This window comes from Amblyomma mixtum, chromosome 4 (genome assembly GCF_055824585.1).
Source record: "Amblyomma mixtum isolate Tamu chromosome 4, ASM5582458v1, whole genome shotgun sequence".
NCBI lineage: Eukaryota > Metazoa > Arthropoda > Arachnida > Ixodida > Ixodidae > Amblyomma > Amblyomma mixtum.
In genome coordinates this window covers 117,016,029-117,040,639 of record NC_143015.1, presented here as the reverse complement: position 1 = coordinate 117,040,639, position 24,611 = coordinate 117,016,029, and the positions used below count along the sequence as shown (strand labels likewise).

Here is a 24,611-nt window from a genome sequence, read left to right as displayed (position 1 = left end):
AGCGTTCGTTTCACGACGCCGTGGACCACGCGTGCAGTTAACAAGCGTCTGCTTCCTTTGTCCCTTTCGCTTTTTTTTTTGTTTGTTTCTTGGGGAAAAAAATTATCTGCGATAGGACATATGCGGGACGGACTACTTCGGCTGATCCCGCACCAATCGCGCGCCGAGAAGAAACGAGTTTCCACAAATGTCTCGCGTTTCTGATGGTTTTCTTGGGCCCACCTCGTTCTAACTCTGGTTGGGACTGGATTCGTTTCTGGAAGAAAGGTGGAAGGATCAGAATAGTCCCGGAAGACATCGTCGAAAGGCTGGTAAGTGGTAACACGCTGTACTCAACCAGCTGCTAATTGCCGATGTATCACGGAGCAACGGTGATGAATGGCGGACTCCTGCATTGTGTTCACCCCTTCGGTCCATCTTGACACGTAAGCAAGTCGTTTCGCTTTGTGTGCGGGGCATGACATGGTCATTATACTTTGTTTAATCACCTTAACAGCTTTGTGCTGAACACGTGTTTTCACGACGCGGAAAACTTTATCAGCGTTGAGATTTCAGCGTTCGTTGAAGCTCGAACGACGCAGATAACGGTGTGCGTATTTTGCCGCGTGGTGGTGACGGGAAGGCTTACGCGGCGCAAAATGTTTAATCGGGCGAATAGTCCAGTTAGACCGAATGATTAATGACAGCCGCTATCGGCTATACTCACTTAAAAGGTGGCACCGAACGTTCGTGATGAGGCACGTCCAAAACACGGGCAAGCATATCGAACTGCCGCCCAATATCATGATTGTTCCAAAGCGCTCGTCGTTGTTGCGACTGAGGGGACGATGGCAAGGAAAGTGGGCGGGCCTGCCTACTGGCTCGGGCTGAGCCACAATCGCTGCCACGTGCAGACAGAGCAGAGCTGAAAGATGTTAAAGGGTAGATTGAAAGACAGACGCGCGTCGCAACCGCGTCCGCTGAAGCGACGACGCCAGCTGTAACAGGTACCCCAATGGCCGCCAGAGCGCTGTGATTACCTGTCGCGTTTCATAGTGAGTTGGGCGAGCGCAGGCGACGACAAATGAACAGTGCAAAAGTAGAGGCCGCGCTGCGTTCGTGGCACGCTTGAAACGTCCACCAGCAAAGTGAACCAGTTATGCGCCTTGACTTTTCTAAACACGAAGAGAAGGTTTACACGGCGAAAACGATTAGCCTGGGAACTAGACTGGGTTTATGGTGGTTTAACGTCCCAAAGCTACTCGGGCTACGAGGGACGCCGTAGTGAAGGGCTCCGGAAATTTCGACCACCTGGGGTTCATTAAAGGCCGATTCACACGACGGTCCATTCGCCCGCGGCCCGCGCACTACTTGCTCATGCGTCACCGCATTGAGAGGCGCGCTGTCTGCCCGCGGCCTGGTCAGTGCACCTCTCAGTGTGCTGGCGCATGAACACGTAGTGCGCGGGCCGCGGGCGAATGGACCCTCGTGTGAATTGGCCTTAACGTGCACTGACATCGCACAGTGCACGGGCCTCCAGAATTTCGGTTCCATCGAAATTCGACCGCCGCGGCCGGGATCGAACCCGCGTCTTTCGGGTCAGAAGCCGAGAGCCATAACCACTGAGCCACCCCGGCCAACGTTACTAGACTGTTCCGAACGCCACGCTGGCTCAGTGGTTATGATGCTCGGCTGCTGACGCGGATTCGATCCCGGCCGCGGCGGTCGAATTTCTATGCAACCGAAATTCTAGAGTCCCGTGTATTGTGCGATTTCAGTGCACGTTGAAGAACCCAGGTGGTCAAAATTTCCGGAGCCCTTCACTACGGCGTCCTTCATAGCCTCAGTCGCTTTGGCACGTTAAACCCCCCTAAACCAAACCCGTCTCGTTTTCTTCGTGCAAGTAGGCCCTGTTCTCCCGCAAATCTCACAATGATGTCACCCCAAGGCGTGGAGGAGGGGACTTTTGTCGACACCCTAGCTTCGACACGCTTTGTTCAGCGTCTTTTGTGAGCACAGTTCTTAGATTTGTTTGGAACATCCCAAAAATATGGTGGCTGAGGGGGTATGGGGTGCCGCACCAGAGCCTTCTGCCGAATACAATACCCTCTCAGTTGGATAATAAAGCAGAGTGCGCTCAAGGAAAGAGGGGAGGGAGGGGGTTGGACCTCTCCCTTGCGTGCATTGGGCGAGGGGTCGCTCGCTGTGTCCGTCCGTGCACTGGAATCGTGCCAGTTGTGGCCTCTCCTCCGCGCAGTGGCGCAACCTCCTCCATAACTTCCTTTCCTCAAATTCATTTTCTTCATTACGTCCCCTCTTTCTGTTTCTTCTTTCACTCCCACTTCCTCCCTTCCTCTACAAACAGATGACGGGTGTCCACCGAGATATGCGAGACAGTTACTGCGTAATTTTTTTTCCCTCAAATACAATTATCATTTTCTACACTACGGCCCCTCTGTCTTCTTTCACTCCCACTTCCTCCCTTCCTGTACGGTGCGGTTCGGGTGTCCACCGCGACGGTTGCTAGGCGACGGCTCTTGCGGCCGCATAAACAAAACAGCGCGATTCAGGCGTCCACTGACACAGGGAGCCAGTTATGCGCACTTGCTTTCCTGAAAATGATCGAGTGTAAAACGCCAACGCCAATGAACGCCGAACGGACAACGGCGACGCCGCTAGACGGGCGCCAAAGAGCTGCGCTCTAAAACACTACAATCAAAAAAGCGACCGCAGCCGCCAAAGACAATAAAAACCGCACATGCGGGAAGCCCGCCAGGTGCCAAGCGATTCTGGGAAGCAGCAGTGGAATGACCACAAGGCTTTCGCCAAGCACACACTAAAATTTCCAAAGTGTCTTAGGTAAGTTTCCTATTTCGGGCATACGTATACATTTCCCTGAAGCCTGCTTTGTGGCAGGCGGCCCACCAGGGTGTGGGCAACACCTGGCAGGGCTTCACCTGGGTGAAGGCCTTCATGGTAAATGTCTTCCGGGTAAAAGTACTGAGGTGGCCTTACCTCAGTAAGGAAGCCTTCACTTCAGTGAAGCCCCCTCATGTCAACCTGAAATCTTTACTGAGGAGCCCTACACTAAGTCGTCCTTGGTGTATCCTTGAGTAAGGCAGCTAGTAGCTGCCTTCATTCGTCCACTATACTGCCACAAGTGATTCCGCACACTCGCGCGGGCGGAGATACGCGAAGCAAGGACGCGAGCCCGGCGTGAGCGCAGTTGTGCAAGCGGGAAAAAATGGCAGCTTGGACTGACCGCTAGGCGGGCGGCTGCACGCAACCGTGCTTGTGAATGTGCATTCAGTGAAGTGTACCTGCATCCTCAAGCAGCTAGGTAGCTTCGCGACGCGGTGAATCCCGTAGAAGTGTACTTAATGGAAGAATTCGCGTTCAAATTCCGCACCGGCGTGGTTCGGTCACACATGGGCATTCGGCGGCGAGAGCGAGCGAAATCCGCCGCCGCCGAATGTTGCCCCGTTCACTCCTCCCGGCCACCACGTCTCCATTTAGGAACCAGGAGTACAGCCCAGGGCGCGGTGCTCGTTCCCCTGTTATTCAATCTGGCTATGATGCGCCTACCGGCCCAGCTGGGCGCTGTCGTCGGTGTGCAGCATGCGCTGTACGCCGATGACATCACCCTGTGGGCCACACAGGGTTCCCTTGGAGACACTGAGGCCGGCCTGCAGGAGGCGGCGACCATAGTGGACCGTTATGCTCGCCGCTGCGGCCTCCAATGCTCCATCTAAAAGTGTGAATTTGTGCACATACGCCCCTCACCAAAGCGCACAGCCAAAATTTCATTGTCTCTCCAGACAGGTCCAATCCCTGAAAATCCTCTCGCAAATGTAATTATTTTCAGTTTTGTTTACGTCCGCGCGAATAAAAGATACTGCCTAAATAAGAAAAGTGTGTTACCGGGATGCCAATTCTTTGCGGGCTCGATCCCGGCCGCGGCGGTTGAATTTCTTTGGAGGAGAAATTCTAGAGGCCCGTGTATTGTGCGATGTCAGTGCACGTTAAAGAACCCCAGGTGGTCGAAATTTCCGGAGCCCTCCACTACGGCGTCTCTCATACCCTTAGTCGCTTTGGGGCGTTAAACCCCATAAACCAAACCAATCTTTGTGACTCCTTTTTGGGACCAAAATTGCAAACCTCTTTGTGGAGATCAGGAGTTCGAACCTCCCGCGCTTTCTGACGTCAATCGACGCGTACTCGCTAAGCCTAGCAGCTCTGTAAACATGGAAGTAATCTGAAAATTTGGCGTGTTTTATCGCTAAAATTTTGTGGTTCAGGTAACTTTAGCCAAAGCGAAAGTCTCGTGCGCCTTCACTTTGCCGTGAGCGCGAGCCACAGACTAGCGGCAACGACGAAAAGTGGCATTCACCTCCATGCTCCTGGGGCTGGCTCGCTCCCCCTCCCGAGCCGACTGAAAGAATGTCAAGCCGTGAACAAAAGATGGTTGGGGGGCGCTGAAAGGACGAATTAAACCGCGAAGAAGAGTTCGGGGAACACGAAGCTATGAAGAAAAGAGTCCTCGAGAGCCCCGCGGTCCTCCGATTGTTGTCAACCGGACCCCGCTTCCGACGCGCGCGCTAGCGCCCGTACGCAGGCGCCGATATCTGACATGCACAGATATCTGCGCACCGCTCGCGCCTGCTCGCGCCTCGCGCATGCGCAGACAGGCTCCAACGTACGCCCGTGCGCGTAGGCGCTCCGCCAGTACGCCTCGGAAGTGTCCATCGAGGTGGGGCTCTGGATGGATGGATGGATGGATAGGAGCGCCCCCTTTGAAACGGGGTGGTGGCAATTGCCACCATCTCTCAAACGCGACGCGCGCGCCACTGGCGGCGGCGCGCGCGTCCCTGTCAGGAAGGCGGGGGCAGTCCGACAGCTCCCGCTGTGTTGCGCGCGCTGTCGCGAAGCAGTTGTACGCCTCCTTCTCGAGCACAATATTGGCACATAACAACAGCAGGGCACATTGCTGTGTTGTAGGATGCAATAATACATATATAAATTCACCTCGGACAAGATTTTATGGATTTCCAGAGCGACATTGGGAGACGGCCCACCCTTCGCGACGGGCAACACGCGCGCGCGGTTTCTGGTCAAACAACGGTCAAACCCGTGCGGAATACGCTTGCTTGACTCGTGCATTACCTCCTAGACAGGTTTTTGAGTCATGGGAAATTCAGCAGACTCGGAGGAATGCTATTGGCTCTCTGGGAACCCTTCCCTCTTCTTGCACCCACGATTTCCGGTCGCTGACTTGGCAGTCAACAATATGTAAGCTTAAAAAGCCACGCCGAAACTCGCCCGCAGTCACACGTGAAGGAGCCCAAATTTTGCGCAGTAAAGACTCGTTTCCCTTAGTTCCAGTTATGCGCGGAATCCTTGCTCGCTTCCACTGCGCCTTGTCGTCCATCGTCTTTTTCGACAGTTAAAGGCACGTTTTAAGGGGCAATGGAAACATGTTCCTGATAAATCTTTGCTCCACATCTGAAGGACTTGGTGATAATTTTCTACAATAAACACATATCTAAATGTCGAATATTCAGGACACTTGAAATTAAACAAAGCTTGAAATGAAATTCCGCTTCTTCAGCACAAGCTTTCGTCAAGAATCATGCATGAATTAGCTGGGATAGTCCTTTTTTGCAGAATCCAAACCAAACAGTTTGAGGTTATCCGCATGACTTTCAGTGCGCACACCGAAGGTGCGGCAAAAGAGAATGCTATGAAGTCAGGTTTGCGTCGTTCGCTCAAAAACTGGACTTTCCTAATTACCTTAAATGTTATGCCGCCTGGCCGTCTTTGAAAGTTTAGGGTAAGCCTTTTTAAATGCAGGAACACCCCAGGCTTGCGGGCGGCTCGTTTTGGAGAGCGTTTCACACCGCTCCAAAAACACAGCAACGGCAGCAGCGGGTTTACATTTGCCTGCCTTGCAACTGCAGCTCGCGGCAACAAGCTATCTACTGGAAGATAGCTACATAAAAAAAAAAACTCAGTGAGAGTGCAGCGCTGACAGGCATTATATAGAAATATTTCTTAGCGTTAATTTGATCGTTTTCGGTGGCGCAGTGATGTTTGTCTGCGCAATGCACCGGGCTGCTACTTCGCTCCCGTCACACGACACCACCTCTTTCACATTGTGTACATGGCCTGCTTCAAAAAGCTCCGTTCCTTTCCTGACGTTCGCTCCTCGAAATAATTTTGCAGCCTCATGAATGAATAGGTCGAAATCCCGCCTCTACGAACAGCGGCAGCCGCTAGCAGACGCCATCCCTTCGCAGTCGCGGGACGAGCCTTCCTGACAGGGACGAGGAACTGGCCGCGCGGGGGAGCTGAACGCAGCCTCGACGGTGGCGGTGCCTGGCGGGTGCAGGGTGCCTATTTCGCCGATTTAGCGTTAGCGTTCTGCGCATGCGCAGTAGCGCCCCGCTATTCCCCTGTGACCCAAAGCTATAGGGTGACCCTGTACTAAAATTCTCTTTTATTGCCAAGGTGGCGCAATACATAGGAGAACCTAAGCACAATCAACACGAGGCATTGCATCGCTGATTGAGTACGTCAACAAACAGGAAGAAAGAAGGAAAGAGTTAAAGCCAGCACTAGCCATTTAGCCGCTGAGATAAATTCTTTTTGAGTGAGCGCAAGAGTTGGCTTGCTCACGCACATTTCTTGCTCTTCATGAATAAAGGTTTGGTTTGGTTTATGGGGTTTAACGTCTCAAAGCGACTAAGGCTATGAGAGACGCCGTAGTGAAGGGCTCCGGAAATTTCGACCACCTGGGGTTCTTTAACGTGCACTGACATCGCACAGTACACGGACCTCTAGAATTTCTCCTCCAAAGAAATTCTAGCCGCCGCGGTCGGGATCGAACCTGTGTCTTTCGGGCCAGCAGCCGAGCACCATAACCACTCAGCCACCGCGGCGTCCTCCTCAGCGGCTAAGGGACTAGTGCTGGTTTTACCTCTTTCCTTCTTTCTTCGTACTCAATCAGCGATGAAATGCCACGTGTTTGATTGTGCTTAGGTTCTCCTATTTATTGTGCCATCTTAGCAATAAAATCGTCAGTCGTAAGTCAGCGCTTATTTCTAGACGAGGCCTATTTCAGGCCTAGGCGAGGAAATCGCAGAACAGGAGCTCCAGCTTCTGCGAAGTACCATTAAAACCTCCTCGGCAGTGGGAGGAGACGGGATCACTAATAAGACCCTCCGTGACCTGGATGATGGGCCATTCACAGCCATTACCAAATACTTCAATGAGTGTTGGAACAACGGTCTATCCCAGACTCCTAAAAGCATGCTAAGGTCATATTCATTCCCAAAGCGGGCAAGAAACTAGATCAATCTTAGACCTACCTCGCTAACTTCCTGCCTAGGCAAGGTCCTAGAGCACGTAGTTCTCAACAGACTCAACGCTTATGCCGAGAGGGAAAAAAACTTCCCTAGTAACCAAATTGGCTTCAGGCTTGGCCTCTCGACTCAGGACTTACTCTGGATTATTCAAAACGATGTCTTTCCTCAGAAAACAAGGGAGAAACGACTGCATAACATCCTCAGCTTAGACCTGAGGAAGTTCAATAAAACTTGGGTTGCGCAACCTATACCTTCACAACATCATAGACCTGATGAGTTGCAGACCTCAAAAACCAGTCACTAACAACAGACAACCTTATTTCTGATATAAGCAGGCGCATCGGCGCACTTGAAGGTCATTACCAAACCATACAGTCATTACTCACACCACTCAGGCGACTCGCCAGCTCTGCGATCTCGAGGATCGTGTAGACGAAACAGAAAACCAATCACGCCGAAACAACCTCATATTCTACAACACTGCGGACCCTGACCCATCTGGAACGTACGTGGGCGGACTCTGAAAAACTACTCATTCGCCATTGCTCCGAATTTTTGGACGTCACCCTCGACCCCAAAACACCGCACTCACCCTCTTGGGCGCCACGAACCTGATCGCTGCCGTCTGTTAATCGCCAAATTCGCACTCTTCAAAACGAAAGAAGAAATTCTAGCTAATGGCCGCAAATTCAAGGACACTGACTACTCCGTCGGTAAAGATTTTTCACGTCGCATTCGCAATAAGCGCAAGCACCTAGTTACCTTTGCCAAGTGCAAGACTAACCGTTTTTCTTTGTGATACAAGACCCTGTTCATCGGGGCCCTTCGACGAACCGTCGCAATCTGTAAAACGGAAATCATAGCGGTTGCTGCGCCGCCAGCTTCCAGCCGCTCGCGTACCTGCCACCCCCCAGCCTAATCTCTCCTTTTCGGCGGTTTTCCCTAACATACGCAGTTTTCTTCCGAAACGAAAAATCATCTCCAATCTTGTGTGTTCATCTGCTAGTAACTTGCTGATACTTACCAAAACATGGCTCACTATAATGGCGTCACTGATACTGAAGTTCTAGCTGACTTGCCGAACTTTAACCTTTTTCGCAAAGATCGTGCATCCGCTCGAGGCGTCGGTGTCCTCATCGCAGTTAACAATCAGTTCTCATGTACAGTTATTAATATTAAATCAGACTTTGAGATAGTATGGCTACTTTGTCGCGCCGCGCCCCAAACCTTATACTGCTAGGCGTTTGTTACAGAGCGCCAAATACCAACTCTGATATTTCCCGAATACTTAACGTCGTGATCAGCTAATTATCGGGGAAATACCCAAAAGCACATATCATTCTTTTTGGAGTCTTCATTTTTCCAGAAATCAAGTGGAAGACACAGACAGCAGTCGGCAACAGGGAAGCGAATGACTTCATTCAGGTGTGCCTAAACTTCGACTTAACACAAGTGGTATCTGAACCGACCCGCGTTGCAGGAGGGTGTGCAAACATCCTAGACGTAATCCTAACCACCCACCCGGAAGCCCTCTCATCTATCACTTATCTACGCGAAATCAGCGACCATAAAGTGATCCACGCCACATTGGCGTTCCACCCATCACGATGCCAAAATCAAAACAAAACTATTCGTCGCAACGACAAAGCCTTTAGTCTAGAATTAAGAGCCAATATCGCCCAACATTTGAAGCATCTTTTCACGATCATTCAGTAAATGATAATTGGTCCAATTTTAAGAACAATGTTAGTGAGCTAACCTACAGATACATCCCTAAAACAACCTTCCACGCGTACCGCCAGAAACCATAGTATACCAAAACAATAAAAAGGCTCGGCAATAAAAACAAACGACTTTTCCGTGCGGCAGAATTAAAGCAATACGACGTTTGCGCGTGGGAAAAATGCTATGCAGCCGAACACACGTACAGTCGGGGACAAAAGTCTCCGGACCACGTGTTCCTCTAACGAAGCCGATAGCTTTGCTAATAGTCGGCGGCTGGGGACCACCCTTGTGGAGGCAAAAGTTAAATTTTTGTTCTTTCATCTCCACAAGTGCGGTCTCCAGCTGCTGTCTGATAGTAGAGCTATAAGCTTTGTTTGAGGAACACGTGGTCCGGAGACTTTTGTCCCCGACTGTACCTATCTGCAATCCGCAACGCAAAGTACTCTTTCCTTCACAACGACCTCCCCAAATTGTTGACTTCCAATCCCAGAAAGTTTTGGCAGGTAATAAGTGAGCACCCGGCACATACCATCACTCTTACTAAAGAGTCTGGAGTAGAAGCTGAAGGCAATGTGTGCGCGGACATTTTTAATAATGTCTTTTCATCTGTATTCACTAATGAAAATCACCCACCCACTGCGGCTTCCGCCGTCAATATACAGTCCAACATGCCTGCTGTCGCGTTTTCTGAAGCCGGCATTTCCTCGCTCATTGAACACCTTAAAACTTCATCATCGGCCGGCGTCGACGAAATTAACTCCAAAATACTGCGCAATGCTAAGAGCATCTCTGCAAATGTACTTATTGTTTTCACAGTCGATTTCTACAGGATGCATTCCGGATGACTGGAAAGTGGGAAATGTCATTCCCGTCTATAATCAGGTAACAAAGATGCTCCATTAAATGACTGTCCGATATCATTAACCAGCATACCTTGCGAAATCATGGAACACGTCATTTATTCTCAAATCATGGACTTTCTTGACACTAACAACAACTTTCATCCCTCGGAGCACGGGTTTCGCAAGGGTTTGTCATGTGAAACTCAAATGGCCATCCATCTTCATGACGTTCACTCCAAACTCGACCTAAATTTACAAACTGACGCTATTTTTCTAGACTTTGTTAAAGCATTTGACAAAGTTCCCCACCGGTGTTTACTGCTAAAACTGTATCCTAATGTCTTATTATGGATCGAAGAATTCCTTTCTAACCGCTCCAAGTTTGTTCTCGTTAATGGCCACAGTTCCAACCCTCTTCCAGTAACATGAGGTGTACCTTAGGTTCTGTACTAGCTCCCCTCCTATTCTTAATCTATATAAACGACTTACCCTTAAACCGGGTTTGTAATGATCGGCTGTTTGCAGACGACTGCGTTATTTACCGCACTACTTCCAACTTAACACAGTGCATGCGTGGTGCGATGACTGGCTAATGTCGCTTAATCCTAATAAATGTAAACTCGTAACTTTTCACGCCGGCGTAACCCCCACGTTTTCACTTAATCGGTTACTAACGTTCCACTAGAATCTGTATACTCATACAAGTACCTAGGGGTTACCTTGTGCCAGGATCTCTTCTGGCGCTCACACGTAACAAACATCGTCGCATCGGCTAACCGATCATTGGTTTTTTAAGCATGAAATGCTTTTAGCCCCCGTTGTCGGCAGTGTGGTGACGTCACGCCGAGACCGAGAGCCATCATCCGGGCACTGAAATCCAGTCATCCGGGCACTGAAATCCAGATATCCGGGCACTGAAATCCAGTCATCCGGGCACTGAAATCCAGTCATCCGGGCACTGAATTCCAGTCATCCGGGCACTGAAATCCAGTCATCCGGGCACTGAAATCCAGTCATCCGGGCACTGAAATCCACTCATCCGGGCACTGAATTCCAGTCATCCGGGCTCTGAAACGAGAACATCCGGGCACCGTACGAGACTTAGCGAGATTTAACGAGACTCCGTAAGCCCTCCTACGCGACCGGCATGCAAGCGCTGGTTGGTCTCCAAACGAGACAAAAAATAACTGCTGCCAGTGCCTTCTCAATGTTTATCAAGATATCAGTGGAGCTGTGGGTTTGATAACGCACGGAATTATAATTTCCGATTTCTAATAACGCGTGCAAAAACCACATAAATTACATGTTGCACTTCGTTGTCGTACGTGATCCGGGGGAGAAGCGCTGCGTTCAAAGGGCAAGGCATCGTGCCGAACGGGTGGTGGCGTTCCTCCCTTCCTTTACGGTGCGGTTCGGGTGTCCACCGAGATGGCAGAGAATTACTGCGCCATTTCCTTTCCTCAAAAAACCTTGCGTTCAAATGACAAGGCATCGCGCTGAACGGGTGGTGGCGTTCCTCCCTTCCTGTACGGTGCGGTTCGGGTGTCCACCGAGATGACATTAGGCCCGTAAACATTTCATGCTTACTCTACTCTCGGTTACGGGAGAGGCAGAGATTTTTTGAAACGTCATCTACCGCATGCCCCTCAACGTATTAAACTTCTCGCCTACCAGTCACTCATCTGACCAAAACTAGAATACGCATCTGCTATCTGGAGCCCGCAACAAGCATATCTCATCAGTTCACTAGAATCTGTCCAAAATCACGCCACGAGGTTCATTCATTCTGCCTATTCGGACGACATAAGTGTATCGTCACCTAAACGGCAATCAGGTTTATCAACTCTTGTCCATCGTCGTCGCATTGCTTGTATTAGTCTGTTCCATTAAGTTTTTTTTTACAGTTCCCTCAGCCAACCACCATGCATCACACCGCCAGCTCGCATATCTCATCGCACCGGCCATCCACTGCAAGTTTCATGCCAACGCGCCCGCACCGTCACTTTTTCTGCATCCTTTTTTATTCTCACTGCAAAAGACTGGAATGGCGTTCCCCACGACGTTGATATCATCACGTGCCCATCAAGTTTTGTTAACAATTTAAATATGTATTTCATAAATATCATGTAGGCAATCATATTCAATGTTTGTACTCCCAACCCTTATTAATACCCCGAAGTGGGGTCTTTAAGGTAATAAAGTGAAGTGAAGGTTTTCGATAACTTATCCCATGAATCGACTCTTAAGGGTCTCTCCGAGATGAACGTATAGGGGCCAGGACATACAGGGTGTTTCACGTAACTTGAACGAAGGATTTAAAAAAAGCGGTAAACTGCAGCCCGCTGAAACCAATGATAAATTGTTTGCCGTCATGTGGCGCTCCTAAGAATATCTTTTTATTGCGCTTGTTTAGTTAATTAACTAAGATGAATTATGCAAATTTTCAAATATTCATTTTAGTGCCAAGACCGTTACGTTATGTTGTAGAGCATGTTTATAAACAACCGATCCAGTTTATTGTAGCGTCGTATCTCCTACGGGGTCCTTTTTTCCGGCATCTAAAGAAAGCCCGCGAAATATGAAAAAATACCACGTGACTGCGCTCGTGCGCTACCAAATTGCAGCGCTTCTCAACGGCGCCAGTCTTAGCAGCGGCTTGACAGCGCGTCAGCACTTTCCGCAGTGGCGCGGCGGCCGTTCACTTCGCCACGGTAGGGTCCCTAGAACCCTAGCCACGGTCAGCGGGCACGCTCCGTTTGCTCGAAGCGCCGTTGAGAAGCGCTGCAATATGGTAGCGCACGAGCGCAGTCACGTGGTATTTTTTCATATTTCGCGGGCTTTCTTTAGATGCCGGAAAAAAGGACCCCGTAGGAGATACGATGCTACAATAAACTGGATCCGTTGTTTATAAACCTGCTCTACAACCTAACCTCTTGGCACTAAAATGAATATTTGAAAATTTGCATAATTCATCTTAGTCAATTAACAAATTAAGTGCAATAAAAAATAATCTGAGGAGCGCCACGTGATGGCGTACAATGTATCGTTGGTTTCAGCGGGTTGCGGTTTACGGTTTTTTTTAAACCCGTGGTTCAAGTTACGTGAAACACCCTGTATAATTGCATCAGAAACCTCCTTAGTAACAGAACAGCCTGAATTAAATTTAGTAGCTCCAAGGATCGGTGATCCAAATGGGTACCAATGGCACGCCACAAGGGGCAGTCCTCTCGCCCTTCCTCTTTAACGCAGCACTGAGATCCCTTCCGAAGCTCCTGCGCAAAATCTCACACGTCAAACACGCGCTGTATGCCGATGACGTTACTATTTTGACCAATATAGGCAAGGCAACAGGTAGAAGAGGTACTACAGAAAGCTGCAGACACAGTCAGCTCATGCGCCACCGGCATCGGGCTAAAGTGTTCCCCAACAAACGGGAAACGAGAAGGCGAACCGATATGCCCGAGCTCTAGCAAACCGGGAGGGATCGGGAGTGTCTCGGTGTCACATCAACGAAACTTTCACTTACCGAGAAATGACCAATCAGCTCCGTGAGGCGCAGAAACTTTACCCTGCACCTCACCCCGACCTTACCAGACAACAGGCCAGAAACCTACGTAGAGCCCAAACTGGGACAGTCACGACCCCAATTCTTCTGTCTAAAATCACCACACAACCCATCGATCCCAATTGCTTACCGTGGTTAGCGTATGTTACACGGCGGACCAAACAGCAGTCACGCGACTAACCTTGCTTATCGCGAACCGAGCTTGGCGACATCAGTTTGCGTCGTTAACCGAGAATACGGCGGCGTCTGTGGACGGAAAGTGCCCGTAGGCGTCCGAGTTTCTAAGAGCGTACGAGCTGGTGCACTTCAATGACGTACTTCTTCGCGCGAAGTCACTTTTCACATTAAAATAGGTCCGACGGGGCAGAAACAGCGTACTGCAGCACCGTCCTGCGATGCTCGAGCTGCACATTCTAGCGCTGTAATATCGAAAAAGGACCGCTCCCTGCGCCGCATCTTTAACGCAACGCTCGCTGCACCGGATTTCGCGAGCTGACTGCGGGGGTGCCGTCTGCGAGCGCGGCGGACGACGGCGCTCTGACCGTGTGCTACTCCCTAGTCGTCGCTAGGCCTAACTTGTTTCGCATCGAAGCCACAGTGGGCTGCGCTTTTGAATTGACCAGCGCTACAGTAAATGGTCCACTCATTGCACTGCCTTACTGACTACCTTTCTCATCGGACGGCACTCTAGACACTGCGTTGTAAGTATTTGCAAATGCTGCTTCGCTCTGCCGATCATCACGTCACTACGTTCGTTGCACCCGGCCGGTGGATGCCGAAACCGTGAACGGTAGCGAGTCGTGTGACAACGGCGAACTGCGGTTTGAGTATAGCCACCGTTAAGTTCGGTAATCACGGTTACGCTAGCCGCGGTTAACTCTGCCCATGTAACAAGGGTATAAGGAAAATCCACCTCAGAAAGACCTACCGGCTGCCTCCCAGGAGGCCTGGCTTACGCTCCTAAGGGAGCCTGACAAGAACACGCGAGCCAGGCTTGCGGACTTGGTGGGAAAGGTCGCCCTCCGTTAGGGGGCCATTAATCCCACCCCATAGATCTTTTAGATCAATAAAGTTTCTCCAATCCAGCTAGCCTCTAACCGCTGGCGCGCAACTCCCCGTCTTCCAGGCCGACGTGAGGTGGGCGGGGAGTAACGTCTTTTCTGACGGAAATAAAAGTATAGTCACTCAATCAAAATCATCTAATCACGTGGTATCACAACGGCGAAGCCGGCTAGCGTGCGCAGCTGCGCCTCTCCCTGCCTGCCCTCTCCTAATCACGTGGTATCAGCGGTGGAGCCGGCGAGCGCGCGCCAGTGCGCCTCTGCTTGGCGAGTCACGTGGTTTGCCTGCGCTCCGGGGCCTCAAGGTCAAACGCGCATCATGGTTGACCTTGGGCGACCCGTAGAGCTTTCGCTCCAAAAAATATGCAATCCCGTTGAGATGTGCTCGAAACGCAGTTTATAGGTGGCATGCACGGCCGCACCACGGCGCTGCGCCGCCGCCAGGCGCCATGCTTGAGGTGCACGTAGCAGACGAACTCTTGCTCCGCAAGCAATATCTCTAAACATTGGCAAGCATGGCGTATCCATACGCCGCAGAATGGCGGGTCGTATGGATGTTTTTAGTGCGAAAGTGCGTCTAGCCACACACCCCGTGTTTCAGGGGTGTGTGTGAAGCCTCTGAGTAGAAAGAGTAACTAGGTCAGTGGACACCTCATTCGCGCTGTGAATAGGCGGTGGCGTCCGCCTACAAATTGAGGCAGTTGTGGTCCTTCCCTTTTCTCAAAACCAGTGGAAGGTTTAGACTCCGTGTCATTTCGGGGTCAGCAGCCGAACAGTAGCCATGACGTGAACATTTAGTTTAGGCCTCGGCATACAAAAATTTCACAGGGACACGATTACATCATGTGTTGGCAGTGCGATAGCATCAGGTGGTGTTGATGCACCGGGAGTGACATCACTTCTGGTCTGATTTTTGGGACGCATGCCGCCGCCGCTGCTCTTTCCCGATAGGTCATCTAATTCTATCGCATTAAAGCAGCGATATTTTAGCGCCTTGGTTGGTTTGGTTTGGTTTTTGAGGAAAGGAAATGGCGCAGTATCTGTCTCACACATCTCGGCGGACACCTGAACCGCGCCGTAAGGGAAGGGAGGAAGGTGGGAGTGAAAGAAGAGAAAGAGAAAGAGGTGCCGTAGTGGAGGTCTCCGGAATAAGTTCGACCACCTGGGGATCTTTCATTCGTTGTCATTCCGGCCTTTGGGGCAAGCTGACGTAGTGGAGGTTACGGTGAATTTAAACCAAGAACCAGCGATTACATTGCGGTTAGTCAAATGCTCACGGGACGGACCTAAACTTTGATGTCATTGCCACCACTCGGCTGTTGAAACCGAAACAACATGAGAAAGAAATAATTTATTTGCCTAACATAGGTGGATTCCGCGGGGTGATCCTGCATTCTGGTATCTTACGCAGCATTCCAACGAAACACTCAACTAAGCATTTCGTCTCTGTACTCTTTTAACCCATATATGCCCAGGTTTTTAACGTTGTGACTCTAAGTCTTTGAACATGTATTGCCTGAAAGCTTCCGCCCGTTAGCGTAGGTTCAAGAGGCTCAAAACTTTTTCTGAGCTGGCGTTGTGTTGTGCGCGCTTATAATGAGGCTCCAGTCCTCTCTGGAAGACTTTGCTTCTTTTGGTAGTGAGCAGATTCGACCGCATTGAATTCATTTTTATTCCGCTAGAAGAAAAAAAGCTGTGCGCATGGTCATGAGGAAACCGCCAAGCGTGATGAGAAGTGTGGCGTTAGAGTCGACTTCTAATGTTTCAATCTTAACCATTCGTCCAGGTTTGTGCCAAAAGTTGGTGTTGAGAAATATATTTCCATCAATAAAAGGGGTTTCTGAATTCTGAATTTCTTGAAGTTTATTTATATTCGCGTTAAGACGGATCGTCAGGGAATATAACCCTGGGTTTAGGTTTGTGTAAATAGTCCGTTTGTGATTTGTAGTCTCCTTTGCTTCTTTTGCTCCTGCGCAGCAGCCGTGCAATGGCAGGCCAAGAAATCCAACCCGGTGTCCCTGCTCTCGTGTTGGAACCACCGAAATTGGTACTGGCCGACCTGGACAGCGCTAAGGGGCGTTTTACGGGCGCCCGAATCGACTACCAGTCGCCGTGCACGGCATCCTCGGGCCAGAGCTGCCACGTCGTACGACAGCTGACCGCCTGGAACGACTTCCTCGGCGCCGCCCAGCTGCAGCTACGGGAGGTGCCCGGGATACGCGGTCAGCTGTCCCTGACAAGCTTCAGGGACCCGTTGTTGGCGGTGCCATCGTGGTCTGAGGTGCACCAGGCCGCCTCGGCGGTGTACTGGCTCCTCAAGACGCACCACTGCGTCACCTCTCTCACCGTGGGCGAAAGCACGTTCAGCGTATACGAAACTCTGCTGTGCGAAGCTCTCAGGAACTGCGTGTCCCTGAAAACGCTCAGGATCAATTTCGCCTCGGCCAACGCGCACAGCCAAGTGTGCGGCGTCATCCCTACCCTGGGCAACCTCGAACTGCTCGCGTGCGACAGCCACTGGTCGTGCCCGCCGCCGTTCCTGTCCGCCGTGACGACCCTGGTGCGGACCACGACGTCACTAACCTCGCTCCTCATGCCACTCCTCGAAATGGACGAAGAGGGCGCCAGGCAGTTCATGGAAGCCCTACGGGAGAACCGCACTCTGACGCATGTCTATGTGCACGACTCTGCCACGAGCCCACACGGCGTGCACCAGCTCTTCGCCGAGTACCTCAAGTGCGCCAGCGTGCTGACAACGTTGAGCTTCCAGGCGTACGTGGAGGGCTCGGCCGAATCGCTTGAGCTGGTTGTCCGGGGCCTGCTGCAGAACAGGACCATAACGAGAGTGACCATGTCGTACTTCGTGCTGGACGCCGACTGCGCCGAGCTCGTTCCGCGGGTCTTCGCGGAGAACACGGTGCTGCGTGCGTTCAACGTAGCTACCGTTCTGAAAGACCCGGGGCGTAGTCTCGAGAGCGTATTCGAACGCTGGCTCGACGCGCTTCTACAGAACGAAACGCTGGAGGAAGTCTATATCGACGTGGCCACGTGGAACACCAGGCAGTGGAAGCGATTCATCAGTGCCTTGCCAGAGAAGAACATGAAGATGGTGACCATCGACTCTCATTACAACGATCGACGCCGGTTGCCGCTCATTTGCGCCATGCTTAGGGAGAGTGGTGCGGATCACAAGGTATACTTTGGAACCTACAGCATGGATGACTCGCTGGAGCTGCTGGAAAGCAAGGGATTCGCGATCCTCCACGCCAGCCCGTCGTTGCCGGGCAAGAAGAAGTTCCTCGGCATATTCGACTACCTCTCCACGTTCAGCCACATCACGACGGTGTACTTGGGCATCTGGACGGGCAACATTGACAGCGAAATGGCCGTGGCCGTTGCGTGCTTCATCAGAACGACGAGGACTCTGCGGAGGCTGTACCTCACCTCGCGGCCCGAAGACGTCCACCTGCCGGGTGCCCACGAGTGCTGGGGGACCGTCGTGAATTCGCTGAGCTTCAATCGGAGCCTGAGGGAGCTGCACGTGGACAAGGGGTGGCTCGACGACAAGGGAGTCAAGATGCTGGCCCTCGCCGTGGCGTCTAGCCGGTGCATGCGTGCCGTCCACTACGTCCCTCGCAGGAAGCGCGACGTCATCGTCTTCATCCAGGTCCTGAGAAGGACCCTGGCCATGAACCACTCGCTCACGAGCCTGTCGGTCGAGTGGATGATGGACGAGGTAATATCCAGGATGTGGTACCCCGTCACGCAGGTGCCCCGACGTAACGCCAGCGTGGTGGTCCGCGCGGCCTATTTCGCCACTGGGGTTCGATTCGACAGGTATGTGTATGTGGCACACAAGAGTTCTGAAGGCATTTTCTGCTGCGGTTGTTGCTGCGTAGTCGCTTTGCCAGGTAAATTGGTGAATTGGTTTTTCAGGCTTATCGGTATTCGGGCTTGTATCCTCCTGAGGCCTGGACGGTAAACGATGTCTCTGATTTCCTCAATACATTTATTTATTTATTTATTTATTTATTTATTTATTTATTTATTATTGCGAAAGCAATACTACTTGCACTTTCAGGCCGTTGCCGTGCTGCGGCCGGTGACCACCATTGACCTTCATTTGACCTTGATTGCATTAGATTGGATTGGACTGGATAGGACTGGATTGGATTAGATTACATTGCATTGCATTGGATTGGATTTGATCGGAGTTAATTGGGTTGGATTGCATTACATTGGATTTGATTGGATTGGATTACATTAGAATATATTACATTAAATTACATTATATTAGATTACATTACATCACATTAGAGGGGAGTGGATTGGAATGGATTGGAATAGATTGCATAGGATTGGATTGGATTAGTTTGGATTGGATTGGATTCGATTATATAACCGATGCATCACCACAAGTCTAACCACAAGCACCACCACCAGCTACACTACTAGGTGTACCATGGCGTACGTACGGATATTGCTTTCGCAATTACCGGGCTTAACCAAGCTAAGCCGCAGCGATTTTTTTTATTTATTTATTTATTTATTATGCCCTCAGGGTACAAACGTGCATTACTAAAGGAAGGGGCGGATGCAGAGGCATATACATTGCACACAGAAATTTGATCGTTACGATGGTTAAGATCGGTATGATCGTTATGATCCTATGATGGAAATATGATCGTTACGATCGTACACAGAAATATGATCGCATGAGGATATGATCGTTACGCTAAACATGATTGAAATACCTTTTGCTGCGTTTCGAACTTTGGGCTGTATGGTGTGAAACGTCCTGTTTTGGAGAGCATGCGATTGTCTCTCAATTTTGTGGTTATTTGTGTTACGCCACACATAACACAGCTCACTGGAAGTCTGAAGAGACCCCTTGTATCTAATCAACGTAACCGGGCTGATCATGTACAGATACAGAGCCTTTGTGAAAAAAACTATGGGCTCGCTTATGACTGGAATGCGGTAGCAAACGCCATATTCTCACTGCGCTGCAGTAACAGGTATCAGCTATTTATGCTCCAATTTTGAAATGAATTCAAGCGCACAACAACACGCACACAAGAGAGGAAAGACACAGGACAGGCGCTAACTTCATCTGATTTATTCGCAGGCAAGAGAGCAGATTATATACATAAATGGAGACATGCGCAGTAAAGAAACGCATCGTCAGTTCGCAATGCGTGCTCGAGATACCTGTACTCTGCGTGCAAAAGATTAACAGACGTGTCACTCACACAGTCATGCCCCCTCTTCCTGATGTGAAAGGCTTCTAATAGTTCACGTGCCGTCTTATCACCGCCTCTGCCAAGTATCTTTATCTCTTTCAAAATAAGCTATGCACCATCTAGCCCAAACAGAAGTTTTTTTAAATTATGCTCCAATGTTGCTGACATTTGCACGTGGCTAATATTTTTCTGTTTTCTTTTTTACTTAAATTCCTTGTCTAGGTCGCTGTCTAGAAACATGGTTGCTCACACCACGGTGGGCAGGTTGTGCCGACGTCACAGGGTCATGTGACTTCTCTCTCATCCAGGCAGCGAATTTCTTCTCGGACGTCGGGGGGGTTTAGGTTTGGTTTGTTTATTGGGGTTTAACGTCCCAAAGCGACTGAGGCTATGAGGGACGCCGTAGTGAAGGGCTCCGGAAATTTCGACCACCTGGGGTTCTTTAACGTGCACTGACATCGCACAGCACACGGGCCTCTAGAATTTCGCCTTCAAGAAATTCAGCCGCCGCGGCCGGGATTGAACCCGCGTCTTTCGGGTCAGCAGCCGAGCGCCGTAACCACTGAGCCACCGCGGCGGGGCGGTGGGGTTTAGGTGTGATCGCTCTAATGCGGTCGCATTAAAATATGCAGCCCACCTTGTATGCTTCTCTGCCATGCCTCAGTGCAGCTCAGGGATGACCCGGTGGTATTTGTCTTAACGCGCTAACTAATTTACAATTAAATTTCTTCTCTCTGATGCTGTTTCGGTTTCATCGATCGAACTACGACTGTGACGTGACGTGTTCTTCACGTGATCCACGGGAAAAAAACATATTGTCACGTTGTAGTGGCGGCAGTCCAGCGGCCAGGGTGACACCAACAAGTCTTGCAAACGAAGCTCTTTATTTGGGCTGACTTGCGCCCACAAAAGAACTGAATCACTCGGCGGCGGCGTAAGCAACAAACGTTCTCGTCAGTCGTCGAACTACGAATGCCTGCCGCTCGCGGCATCGCTCAATTTAAAGCCGGCAAGGAAACTTCGAGATAACAGGTCAAGATTATCTACAGTAATCTGGAAACACGTAGATGCAGCTCTTCATGGCTGTGATCAATCGAGATTAGTCCGGTCGCTTCTCGCGTCACGAACAAAAATGATAACACCCCTTTCCTGCAGGCTTGCGCGAACGAACGGACACTACAATGGTACGTGGCAATATAATCGCTGATGCGAGTTTCAATTCACTACGACATTCAATTCAGCCTCTTCCAAGACCTAGAATGACAAAAGTGACCTGTCAGCAATTACATAGTCGATTATTTATGCCTCACGTGACCTAAACACCAACTACGCGTCACAGCCCTCGTTCAACTGACGAAACCGAAACAGCTTTAAGAAGAAATTCAGTGATAAATTATTTAGTGGTACACGAATACCACAGGGTGCTTCATGTATACAAATGTCTAACGCATCGTTTGAAAGAGGAAAAGACGCAAGCAAAAATTTGGGGTCTATAGTCCTTCGAGGCCTCTAGCAGTGCGACACTCTGCCAACTTGTTACTTACTGTTAACTGAGCGAACCCCTCGGGCTGTATGTTTTTGACAAACACTACACCGTCTGTAGCGGCGTTTACATGAACCCGACAGCGGCGGGTCGAGTCAGGGGATCGAGTTGAGCAAAGTCAGCCCCACTCGACGACTGCGTGTTCACATGAACTCGATTTTAGCGAGTCGAGACCGCTTCAAGTCCAGCGACACCAAGCGTAAAACAGCGCTAGCGGGAGAAGGCAGTGACAGCCCCCGAGATGGTGGCTTGGAACCGCTGTCTCGGAGGCGCTACAGCGCAGGCGAAGAACAGGCTCGCATTTATCCTCTCCCCTTCCGCTAACCCGACTCTTCGACTCGATGCTTTTAGAAAGGCAGGTCGAGCGAGTTAACCTATCCCCTGCAGGCGAGTTAACTCGACTCGCTCTGTCGCTTATTTTACTCGGTTAGCGTTTACATGAACCCGACAACTGGTTTTTTACCCGACAAGCTATAACTCGACTCGACTTCATCGAGTTCATGTAAACAGGGCTTTAGATCTCGTACCGCGGTCCAAAGTGAGGACTGAATAGTGAATCGCTGTGTTCAATCCGTGTGCAGGGACACCGCCCAGTCGTTCGAGCAGGTGTGTCGCAGTCCTTCCCTCCTGGAAGACCTGATGGAGGCAGTGGCCGCAGACAAGCATGAAGCGATGGCTTGCATCAGAAGGCGGCTGACGACCATCGAGGACATGGACGTGTTCATGCGATTGACAGGCGTCGTCAAAGAGAAGATCGAGTGTCTTCCACGAGCACAGGAGGACTCCCGGCCACAGCTGGACGCCTTGAACGAGTATTGTTTGCGCCGGGTGAGGCGCTATCTGCAACTTCAAGACGTCAAGACCGACAGACCCCGCCCCAGCACCGCCTCCTGATGCGTAAACGCATGGGGCTGCTGGAGGACCGCAAGAGTCAGCGGATTCTAGTCAGGTGCAACGGCACTAGGTGCCTTGCGAATTGTTTGCTTAAAAAAAAAGAACTGGCAAAAGATACTGTCAGGGCAGATATGGCCGCTGTGGTGGCATTGATACTGTAAATGCTGTGTGTATTAAAAAAAATATGTTTGCAAGAAATAACCCTTTCAGCCCTGACTTTTTTTGTGCACTGCTGGAATTTTAGAGAGAAAGCGCTACTCTTCGCAGTACATCTCCCAAGGGCCTCCGCGATGGCTCAGTGGGTATGGCGCTCGGGTGCTGGCCTGAAATTCGTGGGTTCGATCCTGCATTATATCTATAGCGCTTACGGTGGAAGTATGTCTGTTTCAGACCTTAGAACACGAGCTGGGCTCCCGACACTAGAAATGCGCCGTAAACTACACCGCCTACAAGTGATGTACAACATTGTCAACAACCATGTCAACATGCATGCATCTAAGCGAATCCAGGAAAACGAGAGGCAAGCACAGCAGGACATTTATAATGCCGCAAGTTAAAACTAACGCCTCCCGCTTTTCATTATTTCCTATAGAACATAGTGAGCGAACAACATTGCTCTCTGATTTCATTTTTTTCTTATGATAACGAAAAAAAAAGGGAAGGCTCATCATCATCGTCAGCCTGACTACGCTCACTGCAGGACAAAGGCCTCTCCCATGTCTCTCCATTAACCCTGTCCTGTGCCTGCTGCGGACACCCTATGTCCGCAGACTTCTTAATCTGATCCGCCCACCTAACTTTGTGCCACCCCCTGTTACGCTTGGCTTGTCTTGGAACCCACTCCGTTACACTTAGGGACCACCATCTTGCCTTCGCATTACATGCCCTGCCCAAGCCCACTTCTTCCTCTTGATTTCGACTAGGATGTCATTAACCCGCATTTGCTCCCTCACTCACTCTGTCCGCTTCCGGTCTCCCAATGTTACATCAATTATTTTTCTTTCCATACCTCACTGCGCTGTCCTCAGCTGAACCCTTTTCGTTCGCATCCATGTTTCTGCCCCATAGGTGAGTACCGGTAAGATACAACTGTTGTATGCTTTTCTCTCGAGGGATATTGGTAAACTGCTAATCATGAGCTTTGAGAACAGGACAAATGCGCTCCACCCCATTCTTTTTCTTCTAATAGAAGACTACTCGGGCGGAAAATAGTATGAATCCTTACTGGAGAATCGAGCGAGGCTATCAGGAATGCGCGTCACTCTGAAATCGCGATGCTAATTGGAACTGAAACGATGAGACAGGGAAGGGCACAAAGTAAATTGAAATAACACACATTGCGTGCACAAGGAACAACTATCTGTTCAGAAAGTGCATGCCGCCTATACAGGCTGTTTCACCTAAGACTTTCTGCAATTTTTAAAAATAAGCTATTTGTATTAGATGAGCGCTTTTTCTGGCACAGCATTGTCAGTGGTGTATTACATCATAATGCAGCTAAGACGTGCTAACTAGCAGGCTTGTTAACCAATATTTAATAGTTAACTTTTAAACTATTACCGTCGGGCTCCTTAATTATTGAGAGGCATGCAGCCCACCGAATGTAATGTCCATATCCGTTTTTAGAATTTCGAGAACGCGATTATCCTCGGCGCTGTGGCCCAACAAATTTCGCCTACATCGCGTCAAAATACATGCGGTTTGAGAAGCTTGCAGGCAAAGCAACCTCTCCAGTGAGCCTAACTCGTCGAAATAGCCAAAATTTCTTGGGCCACAGCGCCGAGGATAATCGCGTTCTCGAAATTCTAAAAACGGATATGGACATTACTTACGGTGGGCTACACGCCTCTCAATAATTAAGGAGCCCGACGGTAATAGTTTAAAAGTTAACTATTACATATTGGTTAACAAGCCTGCTAGTTAGCACGTCTTAGCTGCATTATGATGCAATACACCACTGACAATGCTATGCCATAAAAAGCGCGCATCTAATTCCAATAGCTTATTTTTAAAAATTGCAGAAAGTCTTAGGTGAAACACCCTGTATACGTGAAATTACCTTGGGACCTTCCTCAAAATGAAAAATCCTGTCTACGGGCCTCACACTGAACATGCTCTCTTGGTCCCAAAAGACGACAAACACTGCTGTCTTCAGTCACGCTGTTTGTGTAGGAGCTCCCACAAGCTTCAAAGCAAACTTTATAGCCCCGTTCCGGCCTTCCAAGGCACTTTGCGCAGTAGCGTTAAGCTCCCGTTTAGCGGCGAAACCAGCGTATTGTTGGCGCTGGGATGTCGAGAAAATCCCGATTGCTCGAAAGGTCGTAAGCCACTCGTCGAGCTGTGGAATGAAAATCGTTAAAACCTGAGCTTCATTTGTACACGAAGTTAATAAGAC

At 50.1% G+C, this 24,611-nt stretch overlaps 1 protein-coding gene and 1 pseudogene across 4 annotated transcripts; one reads left to right on the top strand and one right to left on the bottom strand.

The window, feature by feature from the left end:
* Positions 1-19: 19 nt before the first annotated feature.
* On the top strand, positions 20-22,432 carry LOC149348035 (uncharacterized). 4 transcript variants are annotated; one of them, XM_089587884.1, is made up of 3 exons: positions 20-425; positions 16,517-18,373; positions 21,904-22,432. In XM_089587884.1, the coding sequence occupies exons 1-3, from the start codon at positions 379-381 to the stop codon at positions 22,214-22,216; spliced, it is 2,217 nt and encodes a 738-aa protein (XP_089444010.1). In that variant the 5' UTR covers positions 20-378; the 3' UTR covers positions 22,217-22,432. The 4 variants fall into 4 exon arrangements, with proteins under 4 accessions (XP_089444010.1, XP_089444009.1, XP_089444012.1 ...); XM_089587883.1 differs by having other exon boundaries at positions 16,514-18,373; XM_089587886.1 differs by having other exon boundaries at positions 21-311; positions 21,904-22,431.
* Positions 5,139-10,671, bottom strand: LOC149348036 (uncharacterized; annotated as a pseudogene).
* Positions 22,433-24,611: the final 2,179 nt, after the last annotated feature.

Bases quoted from the DNA above. Each gene is read 5' to 3' on its own strand.
- LOC149348035 (XM_089587883.1), top strand. From the start codon at position 379: ATGGCGGACTCCTGCATTGTGTTCACCCCTTCGGTCCATCTTGACAC. The intron at 426-16,513 runs GTAAGCAAGTCG...GCTCCTGCGCAG, and splicing joins CCTTCGGTCCATCTTGACAC to CAGCCGTGCAATGGCAGGCC. The intron at 18,374-21,903 runs GTATGTGTATGT...ATCCGTGTGCAG, and splicing joins ACTGGGGTTCGATTCGACAG to GGACACCGCCCAGTCGTTCG.